The 25,298-nt window shown below is 55.2% G+C and overlaps 3 protein-coding genes and 1 pseudogene across 8 annotated transcripts; 1 reads left to right on the top strand and 3 right to left on the bottom strand.

Moving 5' to 3' along the window:
- Positions 1 to 2,205: 2,205 nt before the first annotated feature.
- SARS2 (seryl-tRNA synthetase 2, mitochondrial) lies at positions 2,206 to 13,028 on the bottom strand. Its single transcript, XM_082676335.1, has 16 exons — positions 12,742 to 13,028; positions 8,683 to 8,778; positions 7,132 to 7,161; positions 6,413 to 6,553; positions 6,276 to 6,330; positions 5,869 to 5,932; positions 5,525 to 5,630; positions 4,792 to 4,839; positions 4,436 to 4,544; positions 4,072 to 4,117; positions 3,900 to 3,987; positions 3,693 to 3,802; positions 2,932 to 3,025; positions 2,744 to 2,836; positions 2,566 to 2,631; positions 2,206 to 2,478 (listed from the first exon to the last, which is right to left on the bottom strand). The coding sequence occupies exons 1-16, from the start codon at positions 13,006 to 13,008 to the stop codon at positions 2,335 to 2,337; spliced, it is 1,557 nt and encodes a 518-aa protein (XP_082532461.1). The 5' UTR covers positions 13,009 to 13,028; the 3' UTR covers positions 2,206 to 2,334.
- LOC309836362 (large ribosomal subunit protein eL39-like) lies at positions 10,187 to 10,400 on the bottom strand (annotated as a pseudogene). Its single transcript has one exon. The product of its transcript is annotated as a large ribosomal subunit protein eL39-like (transcript).
- Positions 13,029 to 13,258: 230 nt separating the features above from the next.
- MRPS12 (mitochondrial ribosomal protein S12) lies at positions 13,259 to 16,449 on the top strand. Of its 3 annotated transcripts, none has more exons than XM_082676154.1 (3): positions 13,259 to 13,318; positions 13,605 to 13,672; positions 15,637 to 16,449. In XM_082676154.1, the coding sequence occupies exons 2-3, from the start codon at positions 13,624 to 13,626 to the stop codon at positions 16,005 to 16,007; spliced, it is 420 nt and encodes a 139-aa protein (XP_082532280.1). In that variant the 5' UTR covers positions 13,259 to 13,318; positions 13,605 to 13,623; the 3' UTR covers positions 16,008 to 16,449. The 3 variants fall into 3 exon arrangements, with proteins under 3 accessions (XP_082532280.1, XP_082532281.1, XP_082532279.1); XM_082676155.1 differs by having other exon boundaries at positions 13,266 to 13,309; XM_082676153.1 differs by having other exon boundaries at positions 13,268 to 13,313.
- A 161-nt stretch (positions 16,450 to 16,610) lies between these two features.
- Positions 16,611 to 24,163, bottom strand: LOC309836252 (F-box only protein 17; the record flags this gene model as incomplete). Of its 3 annotated transcripts, XM_082676150.1 has the most annotated exons (7): positions 16,611 to 18,184; positions 20,346 to 20,481; positions 20,958 to 21,053; positions 21,433 to 21,465; positions 21,982 to 22,041; positions 22,995 to 23,106; positions 23,815 to 24,163. In XM_082676150.1, the coding sequence occupies 7 exons, from the start codon at positions 24,161 to 24,163 to the stop codon at positions 18,041 to 18,043; spliced, it is 930 nt and encodes a 309-aa protein (XP_082532276.1). In that variant the 3' UTR covers positions 16,611 to 18,040. The 3 variants fall into 3 exon arrangements, with proteins under 3 accessions (XP_082532276.1, XP_082532277.1, XP_082532278.1); XM_082676152.1 differs by lacking the exons at positions 16,611 to 18,184; positions 21,433 to 21,465 and adding an exon at positions 19,590 to 19,783 and having other exon boundaries at positions 21,982 to 22,011; XM_082676151.1 differs by lacking the exons at positions 21,433 to 21,465; positions 21,982 to 22,041.
- Positions 24,164 to 25,298: the final 1,135 nt, after the last annotated feature.

Genomic DNA, 25,298 nt, shown 5'->3' with positions numbered 1-25,298 from the left:
CCCAGCCCCCCTGCCAGGTGCGCCGTCTCCACCTGGAAGCTCAGCCCGTGAAAGCTCTAGTCTGGCCCCGCTGGGTGCGCCATCCCCGCCCCCGGTCACCCGAGTCCCCCGCTCCCCAGGCTGGCCGGGGGGGTCGCCCTGGTCTCAGGCGCTCACCCGCCCCGAGCAGCAGCGCCAGCAGAGGAGGCAGCAGCAGCAGCAAGAGCGGCACGGTGGGCTCGCGGCGCTGCATGGCGGGGCGTCCGGACCAGGGTCCTCGCACCGTGCGGCCGGGGAGGCAGCTCCTTATAACCCGCGCCCCCAGTGGCCCCCACGGGAGGAAGTGACGTCACCACCACCCGCTCCCCGCCAGATGGAGGGCAACAGCTGCGGGGCGGAGACCCGTCTGAGACCCTCAATTATTCATGGGGGCCCACTCCCTGCACCCTCCCCTCCAGCTTCCAGCCCCTGAGCTCCAGCGCGGGGGCGGGGGGGGGGCGATTCTCTGCCCAGGTAAACAGGGTCTGATGAGCTTAAGGCCCCACTGGGAGGCGAGACCTGGGTTTGAATCCAGAGGCAGCCACTTACAGACCAACCTCAGGCAACTCCTTCCTTTCCTTGGCCCATTTTCTCCTCTGGAAAGTGGGTCTCATAAATCTACTTCCTCAGAGCTGTATCTGGGCCCCACCTGAGTCCCAGCTCCTCTACTACCAGCTGTGCAGCCCTGGGACAACTGCTTAATCTAAGACCTGTTCCTCACTTGTGAAACAGGGCTGGTGACAACCTACTCCACAGCTTGATGGGGAAGATTAAATCAGTTAATGCACATGTTAGCTTGGGCAGTGCTTGGCACTGCGAACTACACAGGTCCGAGCTCCTTCATCCCAGGTATTTTTATTGAGCACCCATTACATGCCCAGTCCTCTTCTAGACCCTGGTGCTACAACAATGAATGGGGCTACTGGCAAACTTCCCTGGCCTCTTGGAGCAGACATCTGAGAATGGGGAAAGACAACACTCAAGGAAGGAGGCTGCGGCGCAGCGCAGCACAGCGGCATAGATGCTGAGTGCTGGGGTTTCTACTTTGGCCACGCTGGTCAGGGAAGTCCTCTCGGAGGAGGTGACATCTGGGCTAAGGCCTGAGTGACAAAATGCAAGCAATCACACAAGATCTAGGGAAGAGTAGCCAGGGAGCGGTCTAGCAAGTGCAGAGGCCTGAGCTGGGAATAAGTCTGAGAATGAGAACAGCAAGGCAGGTTGGGGGGTGGCCAGAGCACGACAGGGAAGAGGCTGGTTGAAGAGGAAGGTGGGGGGCAGGTCACGTGGGGCCCCGTGGACCATGGTGACAGCTTGCCCTTTCCCCTGAGTGAGATGGAGCCACAGGAGGGCCCTGAGCAGGGAGGGATGTGACCCAACGCAGGTGTCCACAGGGTCCCTCTGGCTTTGTGCGGGGGACAGGGAGCAGGAAGACGGCCAACAGACTGCCGCGACTCTCCAAATGGGAGATACCAGTGGACAGGCCCAGGGAGGGGCCAGGGACGAGAGGGCAAAGGAGGGTTCTGTAAATATTTTGAAGGAGGAGCTGCCGGGGTTTGCTGAAGGATGGGATGTGGATGTGGACAGGAGAGAACAGTCGAGGATGACTCTCAGGGCTGCGGCCTGAGGAGCTGGGAGAGCAGTTCCAGGTACTGAGACAGAGGCACTTAGGGGAGGAGTGAGTTCTGGCTTCACCGAGTTTGGGCTGCTTCCTGGACCCCACCCGGAGCTGGGGAATGAGGGGGTAGGTTGGACGTGAGGTGCCACTTGTCCCAGAGTCAGGGGAGAGGCCTCGGCATCCTCTCAATTCCCTCAGTGGCCCCCAAGCTACCCTCCACGTGCTCTGGGGATGCTGGACACTTCTGGCTTGGTTCCTGCAGCCACAGACCCCCTGAGGATTCAGCACCTCTGAGCAATAGCCCAGCATCCCTAGCAGGTTGGCCAGGCCACCCCCCTAACTCACAGACCCACAAAGGCCTTTGTTCCACTATTTATTGGGGGACTTTCTCTTAAGCACTGAGGGCGGGAAAGGAAGGAGGGATGGAGGCCTTCCCCCATCCCTAGAACCTCCAAGTCCGCTTGGAGGAAACACTGCTTCCCAGCACAGGCTGGGAGCTCCAACGACAACAGGGTCACTGACTGATCCTGAGGAAGTAGGGGCACAGGAATGGTGGACCCTGGAGTCCAGGGGCCCAGGCGGGGAGCTGACATGAGGAAGGCAAATGTCGGGATGGCTCAGGACAACAGGTCCCAGGGGCCCAGCGACCCCCTAAGCTCCAGGAAACAGCGACAACCCTACTGGCCAACGAGGATGAGTCCTCAGCTCGAGGCAGGCTGGCCCGGGAGCCTGGGCTTCTGGGGCTGGTTGGGGCCGATGTACTGGAGAGGCACGTGGGTGGGGGTCGTGATCCGATCGGTGCTGAGGTAGGGCTGGAGGACAGGGGGCACGAGCACCGAGCCGTCCTGGGGAGAGAGCAGGCCTCAGGTGGCTGCCCTGCCAGCCCTGCAGCCTCCGCCTCCCTGCGTGAGATCCTCCCGCTGCCCCCTCACCTTTTGCTGATTGCTCTCCAGGAGCGCAATGAGGAGGCGGGGGACAGCACAGGCTGTGGCGTTCACCTGCGAGAGGGGCACGCTCAGACCCAGCTGCCGGCCGGCCCAGGGAGGGGCTGAGGTGGTGGGCCCGGGGCGCCGGGGCACTGGGGAGGGTGGGCGAGGGTGTGTGGCTCACCGTGTGGGCGAACTGCAGCTCCCCGGCCTCCGTCTGGACCATGACGTGGAGGCGGCGGCTCTGGAAGTCCGTGCAGTTGGAAGCACTGGTGACCTGGGCATGGGGGTGGGGTGGGCTGAGACGATGGGCCGTCGGCGGCGGTGGGGTCCTCTTTCCCACCCTGTCGCCCCGCCGGGCAGGGGGCTCACCTCGCCAAAGCGGCCTCGGCCCGGCATCCAGGCCTCGATGTCAAACTTGCGGTAGGCGGGCAGGCCCAGCTCCTGGGTGGGCATGTCCAGGACCCTGCAGCCCAGGAGAAAGACATGGCAAGGGCCAGCAGGTGAGAGGTGGTGGAGGAGCGGGGCAGGGGCAAGGGGAGGCGATGGAAGAGGAGGCAGCCAAAAGAGGGAAATGCAAGGGATAAAGTAGAGGACAGTGGCAAAGGGGAAGAGGTGGCCGAGTGGGCTGTTCACCATCGCCGTGCTTCCTTCTGTAACAGGAGCACCCTCAGGTTTTTGTAATGGGTCACCCAGATAAAAGTCCACCCTTCCCAGCTTCTCTTGAAAGCTCCGTGTGACTGACAGGGTGCGAGGAGGTGGGGCTTGTGACGTCCAGTCACCCCCTTAAAGGGAAGGGGTGTGCCCTCGCCCCCTGGAGGGTGAAGAGCCATCCTGGACCATGCAGATGAGGCAGCACCCTAGGGATGGGGAGCAACAGGAGGGAAGGGGCCTGGTCTGGACACTGGAGTGCCCTGCGCAGCTTATGCGGCCATTACGATCCTATGCGGGATTTTATAGACTGATAGGTAGACGGACATCCTATATATAATCGTAACACAGGCAAAAGGGGGCAGAGGGAGAAGAGGTGGTGAGGATTTTCAAGATGGGGGAGCACCTAGCCAGCCCTTCCCTCCCTCCTCCCTCACCCCCATCCTCTGCCACCCACCTCAGCCCCCGGCCCCTCCCCGCACCGGAAGTGCAAGCCCAGCTCTGTCAAGATCTCCATCTGAAGGGACAGGAACTCCTCCAGCAGCTGCGAGCTCTGCTCCAGCCCAGGGCCTGTCACCCCAAACATCTCCACCTGGGGCAGGGCGGGGGGCACAGGAGTCAGGAGGCGCTAGGCTGTTGGGCTTGACGGGCTGGGGCGCTGGGCTGTTGCCAGTCCTAGCTATGCCAACCTTGGTGAAGTGGTGCACTCGATACAGCCCCCACGGCTCCTTCCCCGTGTCTGTTTCCGCCCGGTAGCAGGTACTGGAACAAACCATCCTGGGGGGAGCAGGGTAGGTGGGGTCAGGGAGAGGAGAGGGAATGTCACTGGTGGGGACAAGGTCTAAAGGAACTGGGCATCACCTGATTGGCAGATCCCTGAAGGCCACAGAGTGGTCCATGAAGTAGCCTGGGAGGAGAGGAAGACAGAATGGGTCAGCCAAGGCCACCATCCATCCAGCCACAGGAAACCTTTGTGAGAATTAGGAAAGGTGTCCCCTCTAGCAGACGCAACCTCAAGTCAGGACATGTGGCTGGATCCTCACCGTACCATTGTGCAGTAAACAACCTACACAACTGTACACGTAGGCCCTGGGGTCACTGAGATATCCTGGGCGTGCAGCCATCACCCGCCAGGAGGCTCCTGGCTGTCCCCTTTCGATCCCCTCCTGCTCTGAGGACACTGGAGGTGTCCTCACCCCACTCTTGCCCCCAGGTAGGAACTCACCTGCAAGTCCCACCTCTGCTGTCCCGGCCAGGTTGAGGTCTTCAAAGCGCGAGGGGTCGATGTTGTAAATTTGGGATGGTTTGGCATTTGGTGTCATCCCACAGCCTTCCTGGGGAGGAGGCCAGGCCACAGAGGTCAGGGGTCAGGTAACCTGGGTGGCCCCCATTCTGCAGTCACAACCCCTGCTCCTCCCCTAAAAGCATCTGGAATCACCCTGAGCTCCCTGTTATGGCTTGACCCCCTCAACGCAGCCCCAGGGCAGGTTCCTCGGGGGAGACAGGCTGGTCTCTCCACCTGGAACCCTCAGAATGGGGCCTGACACACGGCTGGGCATGGGGAACAGAGTCCTCACTCACAAACACAGCTCCTCGGAGAAGGTCTGGCACCGTCATGGGGGTGAAGCCCTGTGAGGGGGGACGGGAGGGGTGAGGAGCACAGCCAGGACTCCCACCAGACCCCAAGCTCAGGCCTGAAGAAAGGACGCTGCAGGGTGGGCCAATGGCTCCCCCGTGTCACTCCAAAGTCCATTTCACTTCAGAGGAAATCGAGGCAGGCCTGAGCAGTGGGCTTGAAGCTGGACCTGGGGTCCTGGGCCCCTGTCACTGGGGCCCCCTCTGCTGGTGCTTCCTGGTTTCCTCACTTGGATATACCACTTAGATCTGACCATGTCCCTCCCCTGCTGAAAGCCTTCTGTGGCTCCCCAGTGCCCTCAGGAAATGTCTGAGTCCCTCACCATGGCCAACATCCCCTGCATTCATCCCTTGCCGACCCCTCCAGTTTCAACGGATGCTGTATTTCCCCAACACTCCCTGTACACTGCAAGCAGGCAGTGAGGGGCAGTGGTTACAGGTGCGGCTCCACACGCTAGCTGGGAGACCCTGGCTAGTTACTCCCTCCTCCATCTTTAAAGGGGATAATAATAGCACTCACCTCGTAAAGTTGCCCTAAGAATTAAATATGTCAATAATACATGTAAAGCTCTGAAAACAGTGACTGGAGCAGAGGTCACCCCCTCCTCTCCACCCTGAGCCTTCAGAGCTCAGCTTCAATGCCACCCCCTCCAGGCAACCCTCCCATCCAGGCCCATACCCGGTGGATGAGCTTGTTGAGTGTGAAGTTGACCAGGCCGTGCTGCAGAAGGGCCCCAGCCCCACGCAGGTAATAGGAGCGGTGGCCAGACACGTGGGACAGACGCCTGGGAGACAGATGGGCAGACAGGCGGGGGCACGTGGGCCAGGGCTGGTGGGGGAAGAGAGGGACTCAAGCACCCCGGGGCAGAGGCCCAGCTGCCAGGCAGGGGGCCAGGCATCAAACATTCATGCCGGGCAAGGCCCTGGCAGTTCCACATCCCATGCTGAGCCCAATGAGGTGGAGCCGGCAGCCAGCTGTTGGGTTGGGAGGGCTGGGCGATGGGGGCTGGGAGGGGGGCTCACTTCTGACGGATGATGTCGAGTTTCTCAGCTATTTCCAGGTGGCCCCGGGGTTGGAAGGAGAAAGCTATATACGGATGAAAAGCAATGGGGTAAGAGGGGGAGGAGAGACAGGGAACAGGGACAGAGAGAAAGAGGATTAGAGAGAGAGCGGAAGGAGAGGAGGACAGAGGGAGGGAGAGAAAAGGAGAGGAAAAGAGAGGGGGGAGGAAAAAAAGACAAATACATGTGTGCGTGTACACACACACACGTGTACCCGCACACACACACACGTGTACCCGCACACACACACATACGAGACAGGGTGAGAAATGAGAAAGCCCTGGGGCTCTACAGGCTCCAGCCATGGTCCCAGACCCCAGGAGCCCCCGCCCCCAGCCTGGGGTCCCCTGGCCTGGGCTGTGGTCCACCTGGCTTGTCTCCAACCACATGGAGCACTCGGGCCTGGCTTTCGTCCCCGACGGGCTGCAGGGAAACAGTGGGTGTCACTGGGACGGTGGCACTAGGTGGAGCCCTGGCCTCCCCCGCTGCCCAGCGTGACGCTCACCACGTCTGGGTGGGTCTGGTTGGGCAGCCTCAGCGCCCGCAGGTAGAACTGCTCCTCGAGTTGGGCCTCCTTGGGGTACAGGAGCATGAGTTGCTTCCGGATCTCCCGGCCACGTGCCCGCAGACTCTGATACTGGGGGTCCTGGGAGTGGGGCAGGCAGGGTCAGCCCAGGAGCGGGTGGGGTCCCTCAACCAGTTTGACCTTGATCCCAGCTAGCACAACCTCTGTGGTGGATGTCTGCTGCTGCCTGTTTTCACTCAACATCTTGTATTTCCTTCCAGGAACCTCCCCTCACCACCACAGGGACATGGCTCTGGCCTGGTCTACTAGAACATTCCATTGCTTTGACCATAGTGATTGGCTTAAAGACAGGCACATGACCCAAGACGAACTCATGAGAATCAGCCCCAGGGCTGTGTCTGGAGCTGTCAGGAAAATGGTCCTCTCTGCACCAGACCCTGCCTCCCCTTGCCCCAAGGGGAGAAAGCTGGTCTGGGAATAAGAAGGAAGCAGAAGCAAATATGGGCCAGGACCTGGATCCAGCTGTACCTGAAGCCAATCTTTTTAGTTTCATGAATCAATAGAGCCTCTTGATGTTATTTTCCTTACTCCTATTTGAGTTATGTTTTCTATTACATACAATGGAGACTTCATGGCTGATAATGGGATCTTTGCTGCCCACCCCTCACCAGGGACAGGATATCAACTCCCTGTAGTACCTGCTGCACTTGATTGTGGTCCTGGTTTACCTGTAGAAAAGAGAAGGAGGCGGTGATCAGGTTGATGAAGCTGGGGATGGGGAGGAGGGGTGAAAGGTCAGGGCCAGGGGATCTGAATTCCTTGCTCTGCTGGTGCCTGGCTGGACCCTCCTCCACTCTGTGCCTCAGTTTCTCTGTCAGTAAAGCTGGGAGGAGGCAAGGTAACATAATAGTAATCATGCCTGCAGCTCCATTTATTGAGTGCTGCCTCATGCCTGGCCAGGTGCAGAGGACTCTCATATGATCCTATTTCTTCATAACCCACACCATGAGTTTCGCGCGTCAATGTGATGCCCGTTTTGTAGATGAGAAAACTGAGGCTCGGAACGGTAAGGTCTGTGAGCATGCATTTGGAGGCCTGAGACCAAGGGTCTGTGATACTCTGAACCTTCTGTGGTCCTGAGCACCAGAGGGAATCAGGCAGATCTGGGTCTGAATGTTGGGTGCCTACCAGCTGTGCGCCCTTAGGCAAATCTCTTCCCTTCTCTGAGCCTTGGTATCCTGGTCTGTGAAATGGGCTAACGGGAGCTCCTTAGTAGGGCTGTTGCCTGGCTTCCTGAGAAGATGAGCTAGTGCTCACTGAACATGAACTGTGATCAATCTTGTTGTTTTCACTGGCTGCTCGCCTGTGATGCATGTAGCCCAGGGCCTGGCAAGACACAGCAGGTCACTGGGAGATGTAGTTAGGGTTGGGAGAGTGGTGAAAAGCTGCCCAAATGCCTGGGTGCCAATCCCACCTCTCCTGCTTCCTAGCTGTGAGACAGGCACATTTGAACCTCTTGAGGTCTCTGTTTCCTCAGCTGTAGAACCGGGTTTGTATTCTTCCTGACTCACAGAGCTGTGACGATTGAGAGTAAGGAAAGCACCTAGGACAGCGCCTGGCAGGCAGCGATGGCTATGGACACGTCTGCTATTATTACGATGATTGCTTTTCAGCCCTCTGTGGCAGACGCTGTTGGCTGTCTAACCCAAGACCATTTGCCCTCCTTCCTCCTTCTAGCCAGAGATCCCTGACTCAGTTCACCCTCCCCTGGGTAGCCTGCAGTTCAGGGAACGTGGGCCCAGCCAAGGTTGCCTCTTGTCATTGACTGGTGTGGCTGTGGGGTGTCTGGGCCCGTGAGACATGAGGGGACTCTGCTGGATGCTTCAGGAAAGGTCTCCCTGCTCTTGGAAAAGGCACTCAAGCCAGAGAAGTCCTGTTTTCTGCCTCTGGCAGAGACATGCCAGGAGACGCTGTACTACGGCAGGCACCCTGGGACCCTGAGGGGGCAACTGAGGTCAAATCAACATGGTGAGGTTGCAGGTGGAGAGAGAGGGAAGGAACCTGGCTTAGGGATGCTGGGGGGAGCTGCTAATTCATCAGTCCCAGGGATGCCTGGCCCTGGGTGGCTTGTTGTGTGACATAATGAATGTCCACCTCCTTCACGTTCCATAAATTGGGTTTCCTGTTACCTGCAGCCAGAGGCATCCTCCTGCCACCCCACCCCACCCACCCAGGACCCCCGCGCTCACCAGCAGGGCCTGCACTGCCTCAGCCACGGCCCCCTTCTCCTCCTCCAGGCTCCGGATCTGCTCCCGCTGCTGCCTCAGCTCCTGCCATGTTGAGATCTGGGGGTGGACACAGGAGGGAAAGATGTGAAGCGGCCACTGTCCCCTGCCCCTTCTGGCTGGAGCCTCGTCCCCTCGGCCCCCTGGACCAGCAGTGGGGTGAGGTAGAGACCACTCACTGTCCCCCAGTAGCCATTCTCCCCTCCTTCCCTTCAGTACTTGAACCCTCTGATGTTTAGCCGGGCACACAGCTGCCCAGAATTAAGACACACTCCCAGCCTCCCGGGCAGCTACATGTGTCTGTGGGCCCAAGACTGACCAAGGGACATGAGCTGAAGTGGTAGGTGTCACTCTTGAGTTGCCTCCTTAAAGATAAGCCCCCATTCTGGACTTTCTCACTCCCTTTGGACTGGACGACGGACCCTGAGGAGAGGTGAACAGGACAACCCCCTAAGGGATGCAGAGCAAGAAGACGAAAGGACCTGGACGCTGGGGGACGTGGAGCTGAGCCGCACTTACCTCTTGACTCTCATGTGAGAGCAAAACAGCCTCTGTCCTATGGGGCGGCCACGGCAGCTACACCTGCACTCACCAACCCAGGGGGGTCAGGAGGGTCAGGAGGGGCGGAAGAGACGCAGCCCCCTCCAGCCCTCACTCTTTGGGCACACCTACTGCTGTGGAGTCCCTCTGTGAGCCCAGATCCCCGAGCAAAGCCCTCTGTCCTCTCTGGCTGCAGTTTTCCCTTCGACAAAATGGTGCAAGCAACACTGTCCTACATCCCTGGAAGGGGGAGGGGAAGCCAGAGGGGAGAGAGGGAGATCACAGGATGGTTTGTTACCCACTTGGTGGCTCCCCCTGGATGTCTCCTGGACACCTCCCAGCTCACCGTGTGCAAGAGTGACTCTGGGAAAAGTATCTCCCCCACATCTGCTCCTCCTCAGGGACAGCCCCACTAACGCCCACCCTCCACCCCAGTCCCGCAGCCAGGTACCACGTCCTGACCTTTCTGTCCTTCCTCATCTCCCCACTCCTGCCCCACCCCAGATCCCGTCATCACCCCCCAGAAGCCCTGTGCCAGCCTCCTGGCCTTCAGGCTCACCTTCTCCAGTCCAGCCAGAGTTCTTATACAATCCTCTCCTGCCTGAGAGCACCCCTGGCCCCCAGCGCCCCCAGGAACAAACTGCATGCCCTGCTACTGCCTGACAAGCCACACGCCATACTCCTCTCCATACTTATGCCCTAAGGAAGTGTTTTTCAAGCTTTGGAATGTGATCCGTTTGTGGGTTATAAATTTAACTTAGGGTCTCTAAACCAGCACTTTAGTAAACTGAGGTAAAACATACATAAAACTTACCTTTTTATTTTTTTCTTTTTCCCAACAAAAGGTTCACATGTTTATTACTGAGCTACACAGTGAGCAGTGGTGAGGAAAGATCAAGAAAAGAGGAGAGAGCATCAAACACAGGCAGTTGTTCCAGACACTAGTGATGTTCTGACAATGTGCGCCACTTCATATGTGAGGCTCCTTATAGACCCAGCTTGGTTCTTCTCCAATGTCTTCTCTTAGAGTTGTACCTGATTTTATTACCAGTTTTCATTCGAATCCACTGGGGAATGGGACGATTCTACTTTTGTTTCTTGGCCAGGAATCGCTTGATCCTGAAAGTCTTGTGAGAAGACATGGCGAGGAGTAAATCCAACCACCAAAATTTACCATTTTAATAATTTAAAAAGTATTTTAAAAATTTATTTATTTTTGGCTGCATTGTGTCTTCATTGTTGCATGTGGGCTTGCTCTAGTTGCAGTGAGCGGGGGCTACTCTTCGTTGCAGTGCAAGGGCTTCTCATTGCGATGGCTCCTCTTGTTGTGGAGCACGGCCTCCACACGGTGCATGGGCTTCAGTAGTTGTGGCACGTGGGCTCAGTAGTTGTGGCGCATGGTCTTAGTTGCTCCATGGCGTGTGGGATCTTCCTGGACCAGGGCTGGAACGCATGTCCCCTGCACTGGCAGGTGGATTCTTAACCACTGTGCCACCAGGGAAGTCCTTTAACCATTTTTTAAGTGTACAGTTCGGGGAGGAGGGATAAATTGGGAGATTGGGACTGACCTATACACACTATATAAAATAGATAACTAATAAGGACCTAATGTATAGCACAGGGAACTCCACTCAATATTCTGTAATGACCTATATGGAAAAAAATCCAAAAAAGAGTGGATATATGTATATGTATAACTGATTCACTTTGCTGTATAGCAGAAACACAATATTGTAAAGCAACTACTCCAATAAAAAAATTTTTTTAAGTGTACAGTTCAGTGGCATTAAGTACGTTCATATCGTCGTGCTATCATCATAACTACCCATCTCTGGAACTTCTTTACATTCCCAAACTGAAACTCTGTACCCATTAAACTTTCTCCCCTCCTGCCCCTGACAACCACCATTCTACATTCTGTCTCTGTGAATTTGCTCCAGGTGCCTCATACAACTGGAATCACACAGTATTTGCCCTTTTGTGACTGGCAAATTTCACTTAGCATAACGTCTTTAAAGTGCATCCACGTTGTAGCATGTGTCAGAATGTCCTTCCTTTTTAAGGCTGAATGCTATTCCATTGTATGTATTTACCACATTTTGTTTATCCATTTATCCATCAGTGGACCCTTGGGTTGCTTCCACCTTTTGGTCACTGTGACTAACGCAGCTATAAACATGGGCATACAAATATCTGAGTCCCTTCTTCCAGTTCTTTTTGGTAATTCTATGGTAATTCTATGTTTAATTTTTTGAGGAACTGCCATATATTTTTTGTTTTTCTTTTTTGAAAAATTAATTAATTTTTAATTTATTTTTGGCTGCGTCGGGTCTTCATTGCTGTGCACAGGCTTCCTCTAAGTTGTGGCGAGCGGGGGCTACTCCTCCTTGCAGTGTGCGGGCTTCTCATTGCGGTGGCTCCCCTTGTTGCGGTGCTCGGGCTCTAGGCACGCAGGCTTCAGTAGTTGTGGCACACGGGCTCAGTAGTTGTGGCTCGCTGGCTCTAGAGCACAGGCTCAGTAGTTGTGGCGCACGGGATTCGTTGTTCCGCGGCATGTGGGATCTTCCCGGACCGGGGCTTGTACCCGTGTCCCCTGCGTTGGCAGGCGGATTCTTAACCACTGCTCCACCAGGGAAGTTCCTAGTTTTTCTTTTTTAATTAACTTCTCTGAGCCTTAACTTCCCCTCTGATAAAATAGGGGAAATAATGGTACCCACCTCATAAAGTTGTTGTGAAATTTAAATGAGACTCATCTGTGTAAAGCACTTAAAATAGGATGGTAGGGGGGGCCCAAGAGAGGGCTGGGAGGATTTGGGGTCCCCATCATCCTCAGCACCCCAGCAGGGTCTAGCAGTATGGTGACCCTGGTTCTAGTTCCCCAGCATGCAGTATTATATAAGTGCTAGCTTTATTATTATTAATAATAATATTCACTGCCTTATTCTCAACATCTGGAACACAACAGTGGTGCTCCCTACATATCTGTTCAAAAGCACATTCATTCATTAAATAACACTATTTAACTGCCTACTACCTGTAGGGTAGGTGCACAACTCTACCTCTCATTCTCCAAAGGCAAGAGGTAACCCCCGCCCCTACCGCTGATTCACACCCCCCGCCGCTGATTCACATCCCTGTCCCCCATTTTCCTTCGTGGCCTTAGGATAAGCCTGGCATGAGGTCTAAGCACAGAGGACGCTGGCAGACAGTAAGTTCCTAACGCAGAGTGGGTACCCAGCACGCTTTATGGGGCAAGCGCATCATGGGTATCTAGACAGTAGGGTCTTAGCACTCTGGCTAACTGGCACGTAGTTAGGTGCCAAGTACAACACGTTGGCTAAACTTGGGAAGGAACTAAAATTCCTGCGATAAGACCGCCCCCTGCTGGAGAGTTTCTTGCTAGCCCATTTCGTCCGTAAAACGAACAGCCAATAGACAAAGCGGCCCGGCCTCGCAACCACCGGCCGGCGCAAGCGCACTCACGATCGCGGGCAGATCCTCCGACCGCAGCTCCCCCTTGCGGAGCTCCAGGGCGCGCGCGGCCTCTACCGGGTATGCGCACAGCGGCTCCATGTCCAGCTGAGGGAGCGCGCTGTAGCCCTCACGCGCGTGCTCGTACAGAAGGTTCCGGTCTCGTCTCTCCGTAGCGAAACTTCTCCTTGGGCTCTGGTTGCAAACGCAGCCTTCCCGGAGCCGCAAGCCCCGAGCAGCCACCAGAGGCCACAAGCGCCGCATTATGGACGCAGCCATCTTGGAAGGGGGACAAAGAGTCACGCACTCTTCGTCCCGCCCACTACGCGTTTAGACTAATTGCAAAGCAGCTATTCTTGGGACTAGCCAATCAGAGCCTGGAAGGGGTGAGCCCTCTCCCATGCCTCAAGAAAAAAGATCAGCGAGAACAGTTGACCGAGATTGACACTGTCGTTGCCCAATCGTCGTCTGTTCCCCGCCCCTTCAGTGTACGGGAGAGGCAGAACCAGCCAATCCCTGCCGGGATAATCCCTAGACCGTGCTAGAGGCCGTATTCGGCGTGTCTGTGGACCCGGCTAGGGTCGGTAAGGTGGGCAGAGTTCTCGGGTCCTCCAAACTTCCCGGGCCTCCTCTCAGTTTCTAGTTTCCTTCTGTTTGTGAGCGGGGGCGGTTGGGAGAGCCTATTCAGAGCAAGACTAAACTTACGGAGGGATTTTCTGTTAGCAGCGTTAGGGGTTGTGGTTTTACAATGAGAGGAAATTCCTTAGATTTAACCGGAAGGCTCCGAGAGTGGGATGGGGAGAATTTGGACCCTCCCCCGACTACGGCCACTTTCCCCTCCTCCTGCTTAATGAGTCTCTTATCCCCTAACACAGGGACGCTGCAGGCGGCGGGATGTCCTGGTCCGGCCTTCTCCGTGGCCTCCGCACGTCCCTAAATCATGGTAAATGGGGGGCTTGGGCTGCAGAGACGAGGCTGCGTGAGGGTTATTTCCCCTGGGACTTGTGTCCCTCTGCCATAGCCCCGAGTTTCGGCGGAGCAGGGGTTGCAAGGGCAAGAGGTAGGAAGTAGCATTTAGGCGTCTGGTGGGTATCAGGAGTTCGGATCAGTTATTTTTTTCAGCAAATGATATTAAATACTTCCCATGGGTGAGACATCCAAGCAAGACTTTGAAGTCATTCATTCAACTGACGTTTTCTTTTCCTTTTTTTTTTTTTTTGGCCGAGCCACACGGCTTGTGGGATCTTAGTTCCCTGATCAGGGATCAAACCCGCGCCCCTTGCACCCTTGCAGTGGAAGCGTGGAGTCTCAACCACTGGACCGCCAGGGAAGTCCCCAACTGATGTTTTTCAAGAGCCTACTACATGCCAGGCACTGAGAGGGACACTTTATTTATGAACCTAGTTCTTCCACAAACATCAAATGATTCTCCTGGGCCATGCCCTTATGAGAAATATTCCACTCAGTCACTCTGCAGACCTTTATTCACCAAGGGTCACAGGACTGGACAAGACAGATCTGTGCCCTGCTTGGGGAATCTGGGCTGGCTTGACATGCATATTTCATGGAAGCCTCTCACACACGGTGCTCAGGAGGGAGACCTGACTGTGGTGCCCACCATACAGATGAGGACACTGAGGCACTGAGAGGTGAACAGTCTTGGTCAAGGGCAGACCCGTCGGAAGAGACTTCTAGGAATGTCTCGTCCTCTCTGAGGATTGTGCTGTAACTTGAGGCATAAGGACACATGGAAATGGACTGTAGGGCCAGGACCTGCCCTGAATCTGGAGGGGAGTGTGACGTTTGGGTGTGAGAGGGCATTCGTGCTAGTGACACAGAGAGAGGATGCACCTCACAGCTCTGGCCTGGGAGCTCCAAGAGGACATGGCCCAGGGTTGTCTCAGTCACCACTGCATCTCCATTATTGATTGGGGCCAAGACACAGTAGGTGCTCAATGAATGTTTGTTGAAGAGAATCCAGTTGTTTGAGTCTTTTTATGTCCTATTTCCTGTCTATGAGCACATCCTGTCATCTACCTTAGAACCATATTCCTGCCCTTTTCCCCCACCTGCCTTTCCTCTCACTGCACTGCAGCCACACTGCCCTCCTTTCTGTTGATGTGTTTGTGGACACAGGCTGAGGCTGGAGCAGGGATAACGAGGGGGCAAGTGAGGAGATGAGGTCAGAGAAATAGCTCGCAGACCATGTGGGGCCTCGTGGTGGGGCCTCGTGGGCCCCCGGGGGGGAATTCGGCTCTTACCCTCACTGAGATGGAGCCACAAGAGGGCTCTGAGCAGGGGAGGGATGTGATCTGACCCAGGTGTCCATGGGGTCCCTGTGGCTTCGAGTGGGGAGCAGACAGTAGGAGTCGGGAGACCTGGGAGGAGGAGGAAGGAGGACAGGAGAGTCCAGTGGGAGACGGGGGTGGACAGGACCAGGGTGGATGCCATGGGGGAGGGAGAAAAGGGATTCTGATCAGTTGTGAAGGTTCAGTTGATAGGATCTGCTCACCGGGATAGGAGAGGGTGCCACGGGAGGAGGAGGAGTGACACCTCCCCTTGGGGTCGCTGTGGAGCAGCATAAATTAACGTAGGTACGATGTATAGAACAGTACAGGACACAGTGGGAGCCTGTTTGCGTTTACTGTTGTTTAAACAGCATTAAATTAATGTCTTCTTTGCAGAATAAAATGAGTTAACTCATAGAAAATGCTTAAAATAGGACCTGACACGTGCTGGCTCCTCCATAAATGTTACATTACTCTCAGCCGTGAGTACCCCAGCCGTACACAAATGCACCCTGGCGAAGCGCTTGGAGCGGCGCCGAGAGCACCAGAGCGGAGCGGCTGATGCTGTCATCTGTTCGCTGGGATAATAACCGCGGCCCTCCCGCTTGTGTCTCTCCAGGCCTAGCCCTGGCCCCGCGGCCTTTTGCCCCGCGTCCCATGGCCACCCTGAACCAGATGCACCGCCGGGGGCCTCCAAAGCATCCGCCTACGAAAGTGGGCCCCACGGAGGGCCGGCCACAGCTGAAGGGCGTGGTCCTGCGCACGTTCATCCGCAAGCCCAAGAAGCCCAACTCGGCCAACCGCAAATGCTGCCGCGTGCGGCTCAGCACCGGTCGGGAGGCCGTCTGCTTCATCCCCGGAGAGGGCCACAACCTGCAGGAGCACCACATCGTGCTCGTGCAGGGCGGCCGCACGCAGGACCTGCCCGGCGTCAAGCTCACCATCGTGCGGGGCAAGTACGACTGTGGCCACGTGCAGAAGAAGAAGTGACTCCCTCCCCACCTCCCCCGGGACACGGCGGGTGGGTGATCACCGCAGAACAAAACCTTCCCCTCGGGGCCCCTGCAGTGTCCTTGGGAAGCTAGTACAACTCTAGAAGTAGCTGGTCATGGTTCAAAGCCTGGCCGCCTCTTCCATCAGGACCACCCTTAACCCATAGTGGTCCTGGGTGTGAGTCAGAAAAAAGGCGCCCCTCTCCCAACACTCTTGGTTTCCATGTTGGCGCCAGGGACCTCTTCTGCTGGGACGAGACACTGTAGTGCCATCTACTGGGAAGGGGTTGCAATAAACACAGACACGCCCCCCCACCCCCTTGTGGTATTTGCATGGTATTTGCCCTCTGTGTGGTCTTGGGCACCGACATCCCCTCTGGCCTCAGTTTCCTCCTGCAGAAAAAAATAGCTCCACTTGCAGTATCGCCTTTGTTGGGTTTGGTGAAGATTAAACTGGGTGCTTTATGTGTATAACACATGCAGTGGCCACTCTGTTTTAAACTTTGGAGTTAGTGGGCAGCACTGAGGCCCAGTTCCCCTTCCTGCAGGCTGAGGGCCTGGGCACGAAAGCCCTGCTGTCAAGCTTCCTCATCTGAAAAGTGGCAGTAATTGTAATGTTGGCCACGAAGGGGTGTTGCAAGGATTAATGGTGTGTGCTGCTCTTCTGTTATTCTCAGACTCACACACACCTGGATTCACATCCTGCCTCCACCTCTTCCTTGTTCTGTGACTCTGGGTGTATTTGCTTCCCCCTCTGGCTTCAGTTTCCTCCCTTGGAAAATGGCACTGAGAGTGATGCTGCCCTCACGCGATCATGTGCTTGGCCATGTTAGGTTTGAAAATTGGGGAGCTGAGCTTGTATCATCAGGCTTTGGAACCCAATGTCTGGTATAAGTCCGGCTTCCCCTGTTTCCTGGCCAGGTGACGCTGGGCAGGCCTTTTAAACTCTGAGCCCGTTTCTGTCTGGACTAAATGGCAGTGATGACAGTGCCTCCGTGAGAGCTGCTGGGAGAACAGCTGAGATCGGGCACAGGAGCTGTTGGGTGAGCCCTTGTAGCCCGTCTCTGGGTTCTCAAAGCCCACCTCTGTTTCTTGCACGGCACTTAGCACACCTGAAGTTCTCACGATTGGAAACATCCCACAAGGCCTTTTAGGATCGGAGCTAGGGGCAAACAAGTGCATCAGTTACAGACAAAAATCCCCCATCACGTCATGCTTAGCACCGAGTTTATTGAGCGAGCTTGTTGGCTGCGCTCAGTTGGGGAAAGGAGAGCTTTCCTTCACAGCATGCCTTGCTCCCGGGGTCCATCTCCAAGCGGGCTCAAGTGTGGAGAAAAGGAGGCTGTCGCCTGACAGGAGGCGAGCTGCCCCCGAGGCAGGAGCAGGAGGTGGGGCTGGAGGATACAGTTTGGGGGTCAGCACAGAACTGGCCTCAGAAATTCTCAAAGAAATGGCACCTGGCCCAGAGGGGAGGTGCTGATGGGCGTGGTGCTGGAGGCGGTTGCACGGGCCCCACTGCCAAATCCCAGAGACTCCCCAAAACAACAGGAAGAGTTCACTTTGAGGCTGCTGCTGGTCCCCTCAAGGACCTCTGCTCCCTGCCAGCAATCACCTTGCCCCCAAAGCACGCTGATAAGAGTCCTTGTCCACGACTGCCCGCAGCTTTCCTCTGTCTGGAATCCTGGTTTGGCCTTTGTTTTCTGACTCAGTCTGTCAACTGATATCCACACATGTGAGAAAAAAATTTGCAAGTAACGTACAGGTCTCTGAGTTACTCTCTGACACTCCCCCTGGGAAGCTGGGGAAGCAAGTGACCAGCCTGGTTGGATCCCTGGTTTCTCGAATAGCATGGGGGCCACCACGCTGAAGCAGCAGCAAGTGGGGTTCACTGGAAACATTCCGGGAACAGGCTACACGGGACCCCCACTGTCCTCGGGCATCCTCTGGCTCGTGGCTGCAGAGCCGACCTTGATTGACGATGGTGTCTGGCAGATGGCAGTCTGTCCCCGAAGGCTGGATCAGGCTGGTTAGCTAGGACAGGCGGATCCTGACCCTCACGCTGGAGTGGGTCACGAGGGCACCATAGTGCCCCACCCAGGAACGCGTGTCTCTTCCATACTGCTCAAAAGACACATAGCGGATGCCCTTGCCAAAGTTGGTAAAGACATGGGAGACCTGTGCAGGGAAGGAGAGTGAGGGAGTGAGGCTCCATGGACTCCTCTTCCTCCGCAACCTCAACAGATGTTCCCCAACACCAAGTAGGTACCTGGCCCTGCTCCAGGCGCTGGGGATATAGCCGTGAAGAAAGCAGCCAAAAGATCATATCCTGGCGAAGCTGAGTCTAGACTGTGACGCTGAAGACAGATGGGGGAAAGGGCGGAGGAAATACTGCAGGAGGGTGGGATTGTAAAGCAAGGGCCCCACTGAGATGACAGAGACTTGATGGGGCAGGGGAGCCAAGTGGGGATCTGGAGTGTTCCAGACAGAGGAACAGTCAGTGCAAAGGCCCTGAGGTGGCAGTGTGCCTGGAGCAGAGTGAGGGGAGAAGTAAGAGGTGGGGTCAGGGAGGTAGCGGGCAGATCGTGTGGGGCCTTTGAGATCGGCCACAGAAGGACTCTGGCTTCTGACTTTTTTTTTTTTTCTTTTGGCCACGCCACTTGGCATGTGGGATCTTGGTTCCCCTGACCAGGGATTGAACCCACGCCCCCTGCAGTGGAAGCGTGGCGTCTTAACCACTGGACTGCCAGGGAAGTCCCTGGCTTCTGGCTTTTTAATCTTCTTTAATTTTTTAAATTGAGCTAAAATCCACCTAACATAAAATGTACCATTTAAAACTGTACAATTCAGTGGTTTTTTTGTTTGTGTGTGTGTGTATATTCGTAATGTTATGCAATCATCACCACTAATTCTGGAACATTTTCATCACCCTAGGAAGAAAACCTCGAATCCCTTAGCTGTCACTTCCAATTCCTCCCTCCCCCTATCCTCTGGCAACCAGTAATCTATCTGCTTTCTGTCTCTATGGCTTTGCTTATTCTGGAAATTTCATATAAATGCAATCATACAATAGTGGCCTTTTGTGTCTGGCCTCTGTTTCACTTAGCACAGTTTCCAAGGCTCACGCATGTTCAAGTGTGAATCTGTACTTCATTCCTTTTTATAGCTGCATGATAGGATGTTGGCTTTTGCTCTGAGATGTAGCCACGGAAGGGTTACAAGCAGGTGAGATCCGTGGTCTGACTCACCTTTTTTAAAAAATAAATTTATGGGCCTCCCTGGTGGCGCAGTGGTTGAGAGTCCGCCTGCCAATGCAGGGGACACGGCTTCGTGCCCCGGTCCGGGAGGATCCCACATGCCGCGGAGTGGCTGGGCCCGTGAGCCATGGCCGCTGAGCCTGTGCGTCCGGAGCCTGTGCTCCGTAGCAGGAGAGGCCACAGCAGTGAGAGGCCTGCGTACCGCAAAAAAAATAATATAATAAAATAAAAATAAACTTATTTTATTTATTTATTACTTTTGGCTGTAATAAATAGGGTCTTCATTGGCTGTAATAAATTGGGTCTTCATTGCTGCACGCGGGCTTTCTCTAGTTGCGGCGAGCGAGGGCTACTGTTTGTTGCAGTACTCGGGCTTCTCATTGCGGTGGCTTCTCTTGCTGCGGAGCATGGGCTTTAGGTGCGCGGGCTCTAGACTGCAGGCTCAGTAGTTGTGACACACGGGCTTAGTTGCTCCGCGGCATGTGGGATCTTCCCAGACCAGGGCTCAGACCTGTGTCCCCTGCATTGGCAGGTGGATTCTTAACCACTGCGCCACCAGGGAAGCCCCTGACTCACTTTTTAATAGGAGCTTTCTGGATGCTGAGTCTGTGTGTTGGGTTGGGGGTGGGTGGGAAGAGATCAGGAATGGAAACCAAAAGACCACCTAAAAGGTTACTTTGATAAGTGAGGTATGATGACCATGACAGTTTAGGCTCAGGAGCCAGCCTGGGGTTGAATCAGGCCCTGCACGCTTTAGGGTGACTTCGGGCCAGTCACCTAACCTCCCATGCCTCAGTTTCCCCAACTCTAGAATGGGGATGGAGCAAGGACTTCGGTTCACTGCTGCATTTCTAGCAACTAGAGCATAGCAGGCACACAGTAGGTGCTCAAAAATGTCTGTTGAACAATGAGGCCATTGTGCTAATGAAATGAATTAATGGGTGAAACTCTTGGGCAGGCCTGTAATAAGGGTTCAATGACTGTTAGCTGTTGTTATAGATACCCAGCAGTGCTGAGAGCAGAATTTGAGCAGGGTGAGAGGTGGGTGTGCCTTTGGGTGAGGGAAGGTAGTCTGGACCCACCTGTCGGCAGCCTCTTTCAGTCCACTGAAGGACCGGGTTGGGTGATGCCGAGAACTTGACCACTTCGTTTTCGTACATGTCCAGGAGGCGGACCCGGAGCCGGTAGATGCAGCCGCAGTTCTCCCGGGCACCCCACCTGCCGGGTGGCAGTGAGCCTTGATAGCCTCACCACCCGCTCAGGTCTCTGGGTTGGGGAGGGCGACTGAGGTCTGGCCTCCCTGCACTTTGATGAGGTTAGGCCTGGGAACCTAGGGGGAGGAGCCTAGGTGCCCCTGGGGTGGAGCCAGGGCCTGGGGGAAGAGCCTGGGTGCTCCTGGGGGCAGATTCAGGAGGCTGTGGGTCAGGTGTATATGGATGGGGGTGGGGAGGTAATGGTGTTCTGGGGAGGAACCACAACCTTGGGGAGGAGCTTGAGGGTGTAGGAATCTGGGGGTTCTGGGCTCACCAAAGTTCCGCCCCTCCCTGGCTCTGCTACTATGAGAGCATCGCTTCCCCTCTGTCAGCCTCACTATGAAGGGGGCACAGTAGCAGTGCCAGCCCGTGGGGTCGATGGGGGTGTGAAATGACTCCCTTCTGCAGAACTGCTGCCACCACGGGGGGTTCTCCACTCACCAGTCGGCCACACAGATCTCGATCTGGGAGCTGTCGAGCAGCTCCTGCCACACACCCTCCATCACCAAGTCCACAAGCTGCCTCTTGAAGCACCATCTAGGAAGGGGGGATGATAGGATGGGTGGGGGGGTAGAGAGTCCCATCATTCAAGTCAGCCCAGAAATCACCTCCTCCCAGAAGCCTCCCCTGACTACCCTGTCTAAAGCAGCCCATCAGGGTTGCTCTACCAGACAAGATGTATGACGGGCTGTGCAACCCCACTGGCCTCTCAGATCCCCTCCACCCTTCACTCTGCTGTGGACTCCAGGAGGCTGACTGTATGCAGGCCTGCCCCTAATATTTATGGGGACCAGGACATGAATACAAATGGAGGCCCACATACTAGACATCTGAGCAGAGAATTCTGGGGTCTCCTCAAGCACCAAGAGGCCCATGGTCTAAGGTTGTGTTGCCTGTATGGAAGGGTCTCCCTTACCCTCTACTTCCTGTTGGGTCAGTCAATGGGAAGCTCCAGCAGCAGATAGAAGGGAGAAAAGAGTGAAATCAGGGTATTTATTCTCCTGGCTCCCTCCCAAGGGATCATCGTGGGACTGTTGTATTTCTCAACGAAAGGGCCCTCTCCACAGTGCCCTCTCCTCCCAGCCTTCTCTGTCTTCATGTTTCGGTAATTGCTTCCTCCCCTTACCCCTGCCAGGCCTAGGGGTGGTAAAGTCCCTTCCCCCCACTGTTACTAGCCTAGAGTCCTGTAGTATCTCTTGTGTTCTGCCTGCACCTTTGTAAACAGTCCTTCTCCTCGAATTTCAATGTGCCATAATAACAGAAATAGTGATTTATCAGAAGAACTGATAAATTGACCAGAACTGAACAGAGTGCTCAAGGACAGACCTAGGTTTGTATGGGAACTTCATAAATGATAGAGGTGGCACCGCCATTCCATGGGGGAAGGGAAGGATTCTTTAGTAGATGGTGTTGGGGAAACTGGCTCAATATAAGGAGGGGGATAAAAAGAAAACTGGATCCTTACCGAACATCACATTCAAGGTGGATTAAAGATCTAAATGTAAAAGATAAAACTATGAGGTTACTAGAAGAGAGTATAAGAGAACACTGTTAGGATCTAAGGGTAGGGAAGGATTTTTTAAACAAAATTTCAAAAAACAAATTCTAAAGCAAAAAGATGAATTTGATCATATGTAAATACCAAATAACACCATGGACATAGTTAATGCAGATGGTAGAGTGGGGGATTTCTATAATGTCCAGGATGGACAAGGGACTGACAGCTAGAATATACAAGAAATTCTTGTATATCAACGAGAATAAGATATCAACCTTAATAGAAAATATGAACAGGCAACTTACAAAAGAGGGAATCCAAAAAGCTAACAAGCACATGAAGAGATGTTTAATTATTAGTAAACTGAAACATGCAAATTAAAATAACAATGAGATATCCCGTCACCCCTAATATACTGGTAACTACTAGAAAGCTAGATGCCACGAGAATGGTTGACTGTGGGGGCAGGGCACAAGGAAAATGGGTATGGGGTATGAGGATAGAGAATCAGCCAATCAAACTGTTTTTATGTCTTCACAGCATTTATCACCATCAGAAGCTCTGAAGTCAGACTACCCGGGTTCGAATCCCAGATCCACCATTTATAATAATGGTATTTGTGTCATAGGGTTATTGCCAGGATTTAAAAATTTACTGTAAAGCATCTGGCATAGAGTAAGCCCTCTAAATGTTTATTATGTTTTTGTTTTTTTTTACTGTTTATGCGTTTAATGGCTTCCCCAACCCTACATCTAAAATGCAAATGAAAAAAGAGCAGGTTCCTGATCTTTCTGAATTTTCCTTGTGTCTCTGACATGTAAAACAGTGCCTGGTACCTGGTAGGCCCTTAACAAATATTAGCTGGTTGACTGACTGAACAAATGAATGTGCGAAGGAGAGGCTGAAAGTGGGTGAGGGTGAGGATGAGGACGGTAGGGTAGAGTCCCCCTCCCTCGCACCAGGGATCAAGGGCCACTCACTCGAAAGAAGTCACGAAGCAGGTCTGGGAAGGAGCGCCCGGCACCAGTATTAGGTTCTTTTCCACAGCCCAGCCATTCCCGCCGTGCTCCACCTCCCAGCCTCTGAAGCCCTCTGTGAGATATAAAAGGGTTGAACACCAGGAATTCGCCCGCCAGCTCGCCCCGCAGAGAACCCGCCACCACCTAGCTTGCTCCGCCCACCAGCTCCTCCCTCCCAGCAGGCTGTATTCGTGGTCCCACCCCACAACGGCGTCACTCAGCCCTGCCCATCCACTCAGCTTCTCCCCAGCCTCTCTAGGCCCCGCCCCCTGTTCTGCCTCCCTTCACTCTCAAACTACTGGGCTTCAATTCTGGCCCCGCCCCGGGCTCCTTACACCACCGCTTCCGGGCCCCTCCTCCCTTGGTCCCACCCACTCATTCATTCCCCTCCCCACAGCCTCTCAATACGACCTTATATTTCTATGCGAGCTCCGCCCCTGCCAGCACCCAATCGGCTTCTCCCCAGGCCTCCCCGGGCTCCTCCCCCTTTAACCGCGCCCACCTAATCTACAGTTCAAGCATAGCTTCCCGGCCCAGTCCCCTGGATCCTTCTGCTCTGTCTCGCCCAGCCATCTTGGCTCGCTATACGGCCCACAGCCCCTGGCTCCTCCCACCCAGTTTCCCAAGAGCCTCGACCACGTCCCCTTGCTCCCGGCCCCGCCCCTGTCTGCTTCACCCTGGCCGCGCCCACTCACTCCACCTCGCCTGGGTCCCCAGGCCACACATCCTTTTGGTCTCTTTTTCCCCGCCCCTGCTGCTAGCCCCTGCCCCCGGCACCCACGCTCTCCGCAGGAGTTGAAGATGAGGTTGCGGCCGAGGGGCGCTCTCAGGCAGTAGCGCGCCAGGGCGCAGAGCGGGAACTCTTCCTCGTCCTCGCTGTTGGGCGGGCAGCGCTGGGCCACCGCGTAGAGAGCGCGGCCCTCCGCGCTGCGGTCGCGGGCCAGCTGCAGCAGCCACACGGTGGGCCCGTCCACCACGTCGCGCCAGGCGCGGCACACTGGGCGGCAGCGTGTCACTAACGCTCGCGGTGGCACGTGGCTCAGCACCTCCACGAGCAGCTCCGGCGGCAGCGCGTCCAAGGCTATGGGCGGGTCCGCGGGCAGCCGCCGCCGCGAAAGCCGGGCGCCCATCTCCGGCCGCCAGAGTCCTGCAGGTCGAGAGGGGTCGGCGGGTCAGAGCAGCCCGGCCTCCCTCCACCTCTCCTTCCAGGACGCAAGTCCCCTGCGACTTGACCGTGACCTCACCAGGTACACGGGCGACCGGGGGACTGTCATAACCAAGAAAATGCAGCATCTATTTCCTACCACTTGGCTCTGGACGGGGACCGGTTTCCCCCCACCTTTCCCCCTCAAGCAACAAACCCCTGGCCTGATCACGACCCCACCAGGACTGCTAACCACGACTTCTGTCTCTGGCCGGTGCACTTGTGTCTGGCTAAGCACTTTACATATGACCATATGCACACTGAAGACCCATGAGAAAAATCCACCGAGGAGGAAACCATTCCCATCCCATCCCCCAACCTGTCCCAACTCTAGGGCCTTTGGCATCCAGGACCTGTCCTTCAGCAAAATCTATTTCTTCAATCCCTTCGCTGAAGATTCTTGTCACATTTTTGCTCTAACCAGAACCCAGCCGTCCTGTGGGCCTTCCAAGTGGGTAAATCTCCTTGCTCCCTGGTGCTGTTTCCAGAGGTTCTCCCTCCATCCTCCCCCAAATGCCGCAGCTATGAATCTCATCATCAGGGTAGATCGTTTGTCACCTTGTCATCATCATCTGCTGACCCAGATGACTACCCCTCACTTCTCCATGATTTTAGCTCCAGGCTCACAGCCACTCAAGCTGCTCTTATCAACATTCTTGGTGATTTCCGTATCCAGGATGACGATCCTTCCTTCTGCCACCAGGCCTCTCTTGTTCCCTGACCAGCTGTTCTTCTAGCCCCTCCATCCCGTGGTCGCACCTACACCTTGTCTCAGTAACCACAGCCTCTTCAGAACCTCAGTCTCAGGCTTCTCACTCCCCACGCATCACCTCCTCTCTTTCCAGCTCTCTCCCTCCAGTGCCCTAGACCTACCCCCTCCCCACACACACACAGTCCTTCCAACCCACTATGATCTCCCATCCTTTGTCCCTACCTCTTTTTCACTGCCCCACACCCCCTCAAGTCCTCAGTCTTCCTTATCCAGCTTAAATTCCTTGGTTAATCATTTAAAACATTCTTTGCATACACCCTTGCCTCCTCTGGCTTCTTCCAACGCGTGC

Source organism: Grampus griseus, assembly GCF_964374135.1.
Source record: "Grampus griseus genome assembly, chromosome: 19".
In the NCBI taxonomy this organism is placed as follows: domain Eukaryota; kingdom Metazoa; phylum Chordata; class Mammalia; order Artiodactyla; family Delphinidae; genus Grampus; species Grampus griseus.
Note: the sequence above shows the minus strand (reverse complement) of the source record. Positions and strands in the feature narration are given on the sequence as shown.

Excerpts from the sequence above, each read along its gene's own strand:
- SARS2 (XM_082676335.1), bottom strand. The coding sequence starts at position 13,008 with ATGGCTGCGTCCATAATGCGGCGCTTGTGGCCTCTGGTGGCTGCTCGG. Across the intron at positions 6,554-7,131 it reads ACCACAATCAAGTGCAGCAG|GACCCCCAGTATCAGAGTCT; the intron begins GTACTACAGGGA and ends CCCCACTCCCAG. Across the intron at positions 4,840-5,524 it reads TCAACAAGCTCATCCACCGG|GGCTTCACCCCCATGACGGT; the intron begins GTATGGGCCTGG and ends CCCCCCTCACAG.
- MRPS12 (XM_082676154.1), top strand. The coding sequence starts at position 13,624 with ATGTCCTGGTCCGGCCTTCTCCGTGGCCTCCGCACGTCCCTAAATCAT. Across the intron at positions 13,673-15,636 it reads CCGCACGTCCCTAAATCATG|GCCTAGCCCTGGCCCCGCGG; the intron begins GTAAATGGGGGG and ends GTGTCTCTCCAG.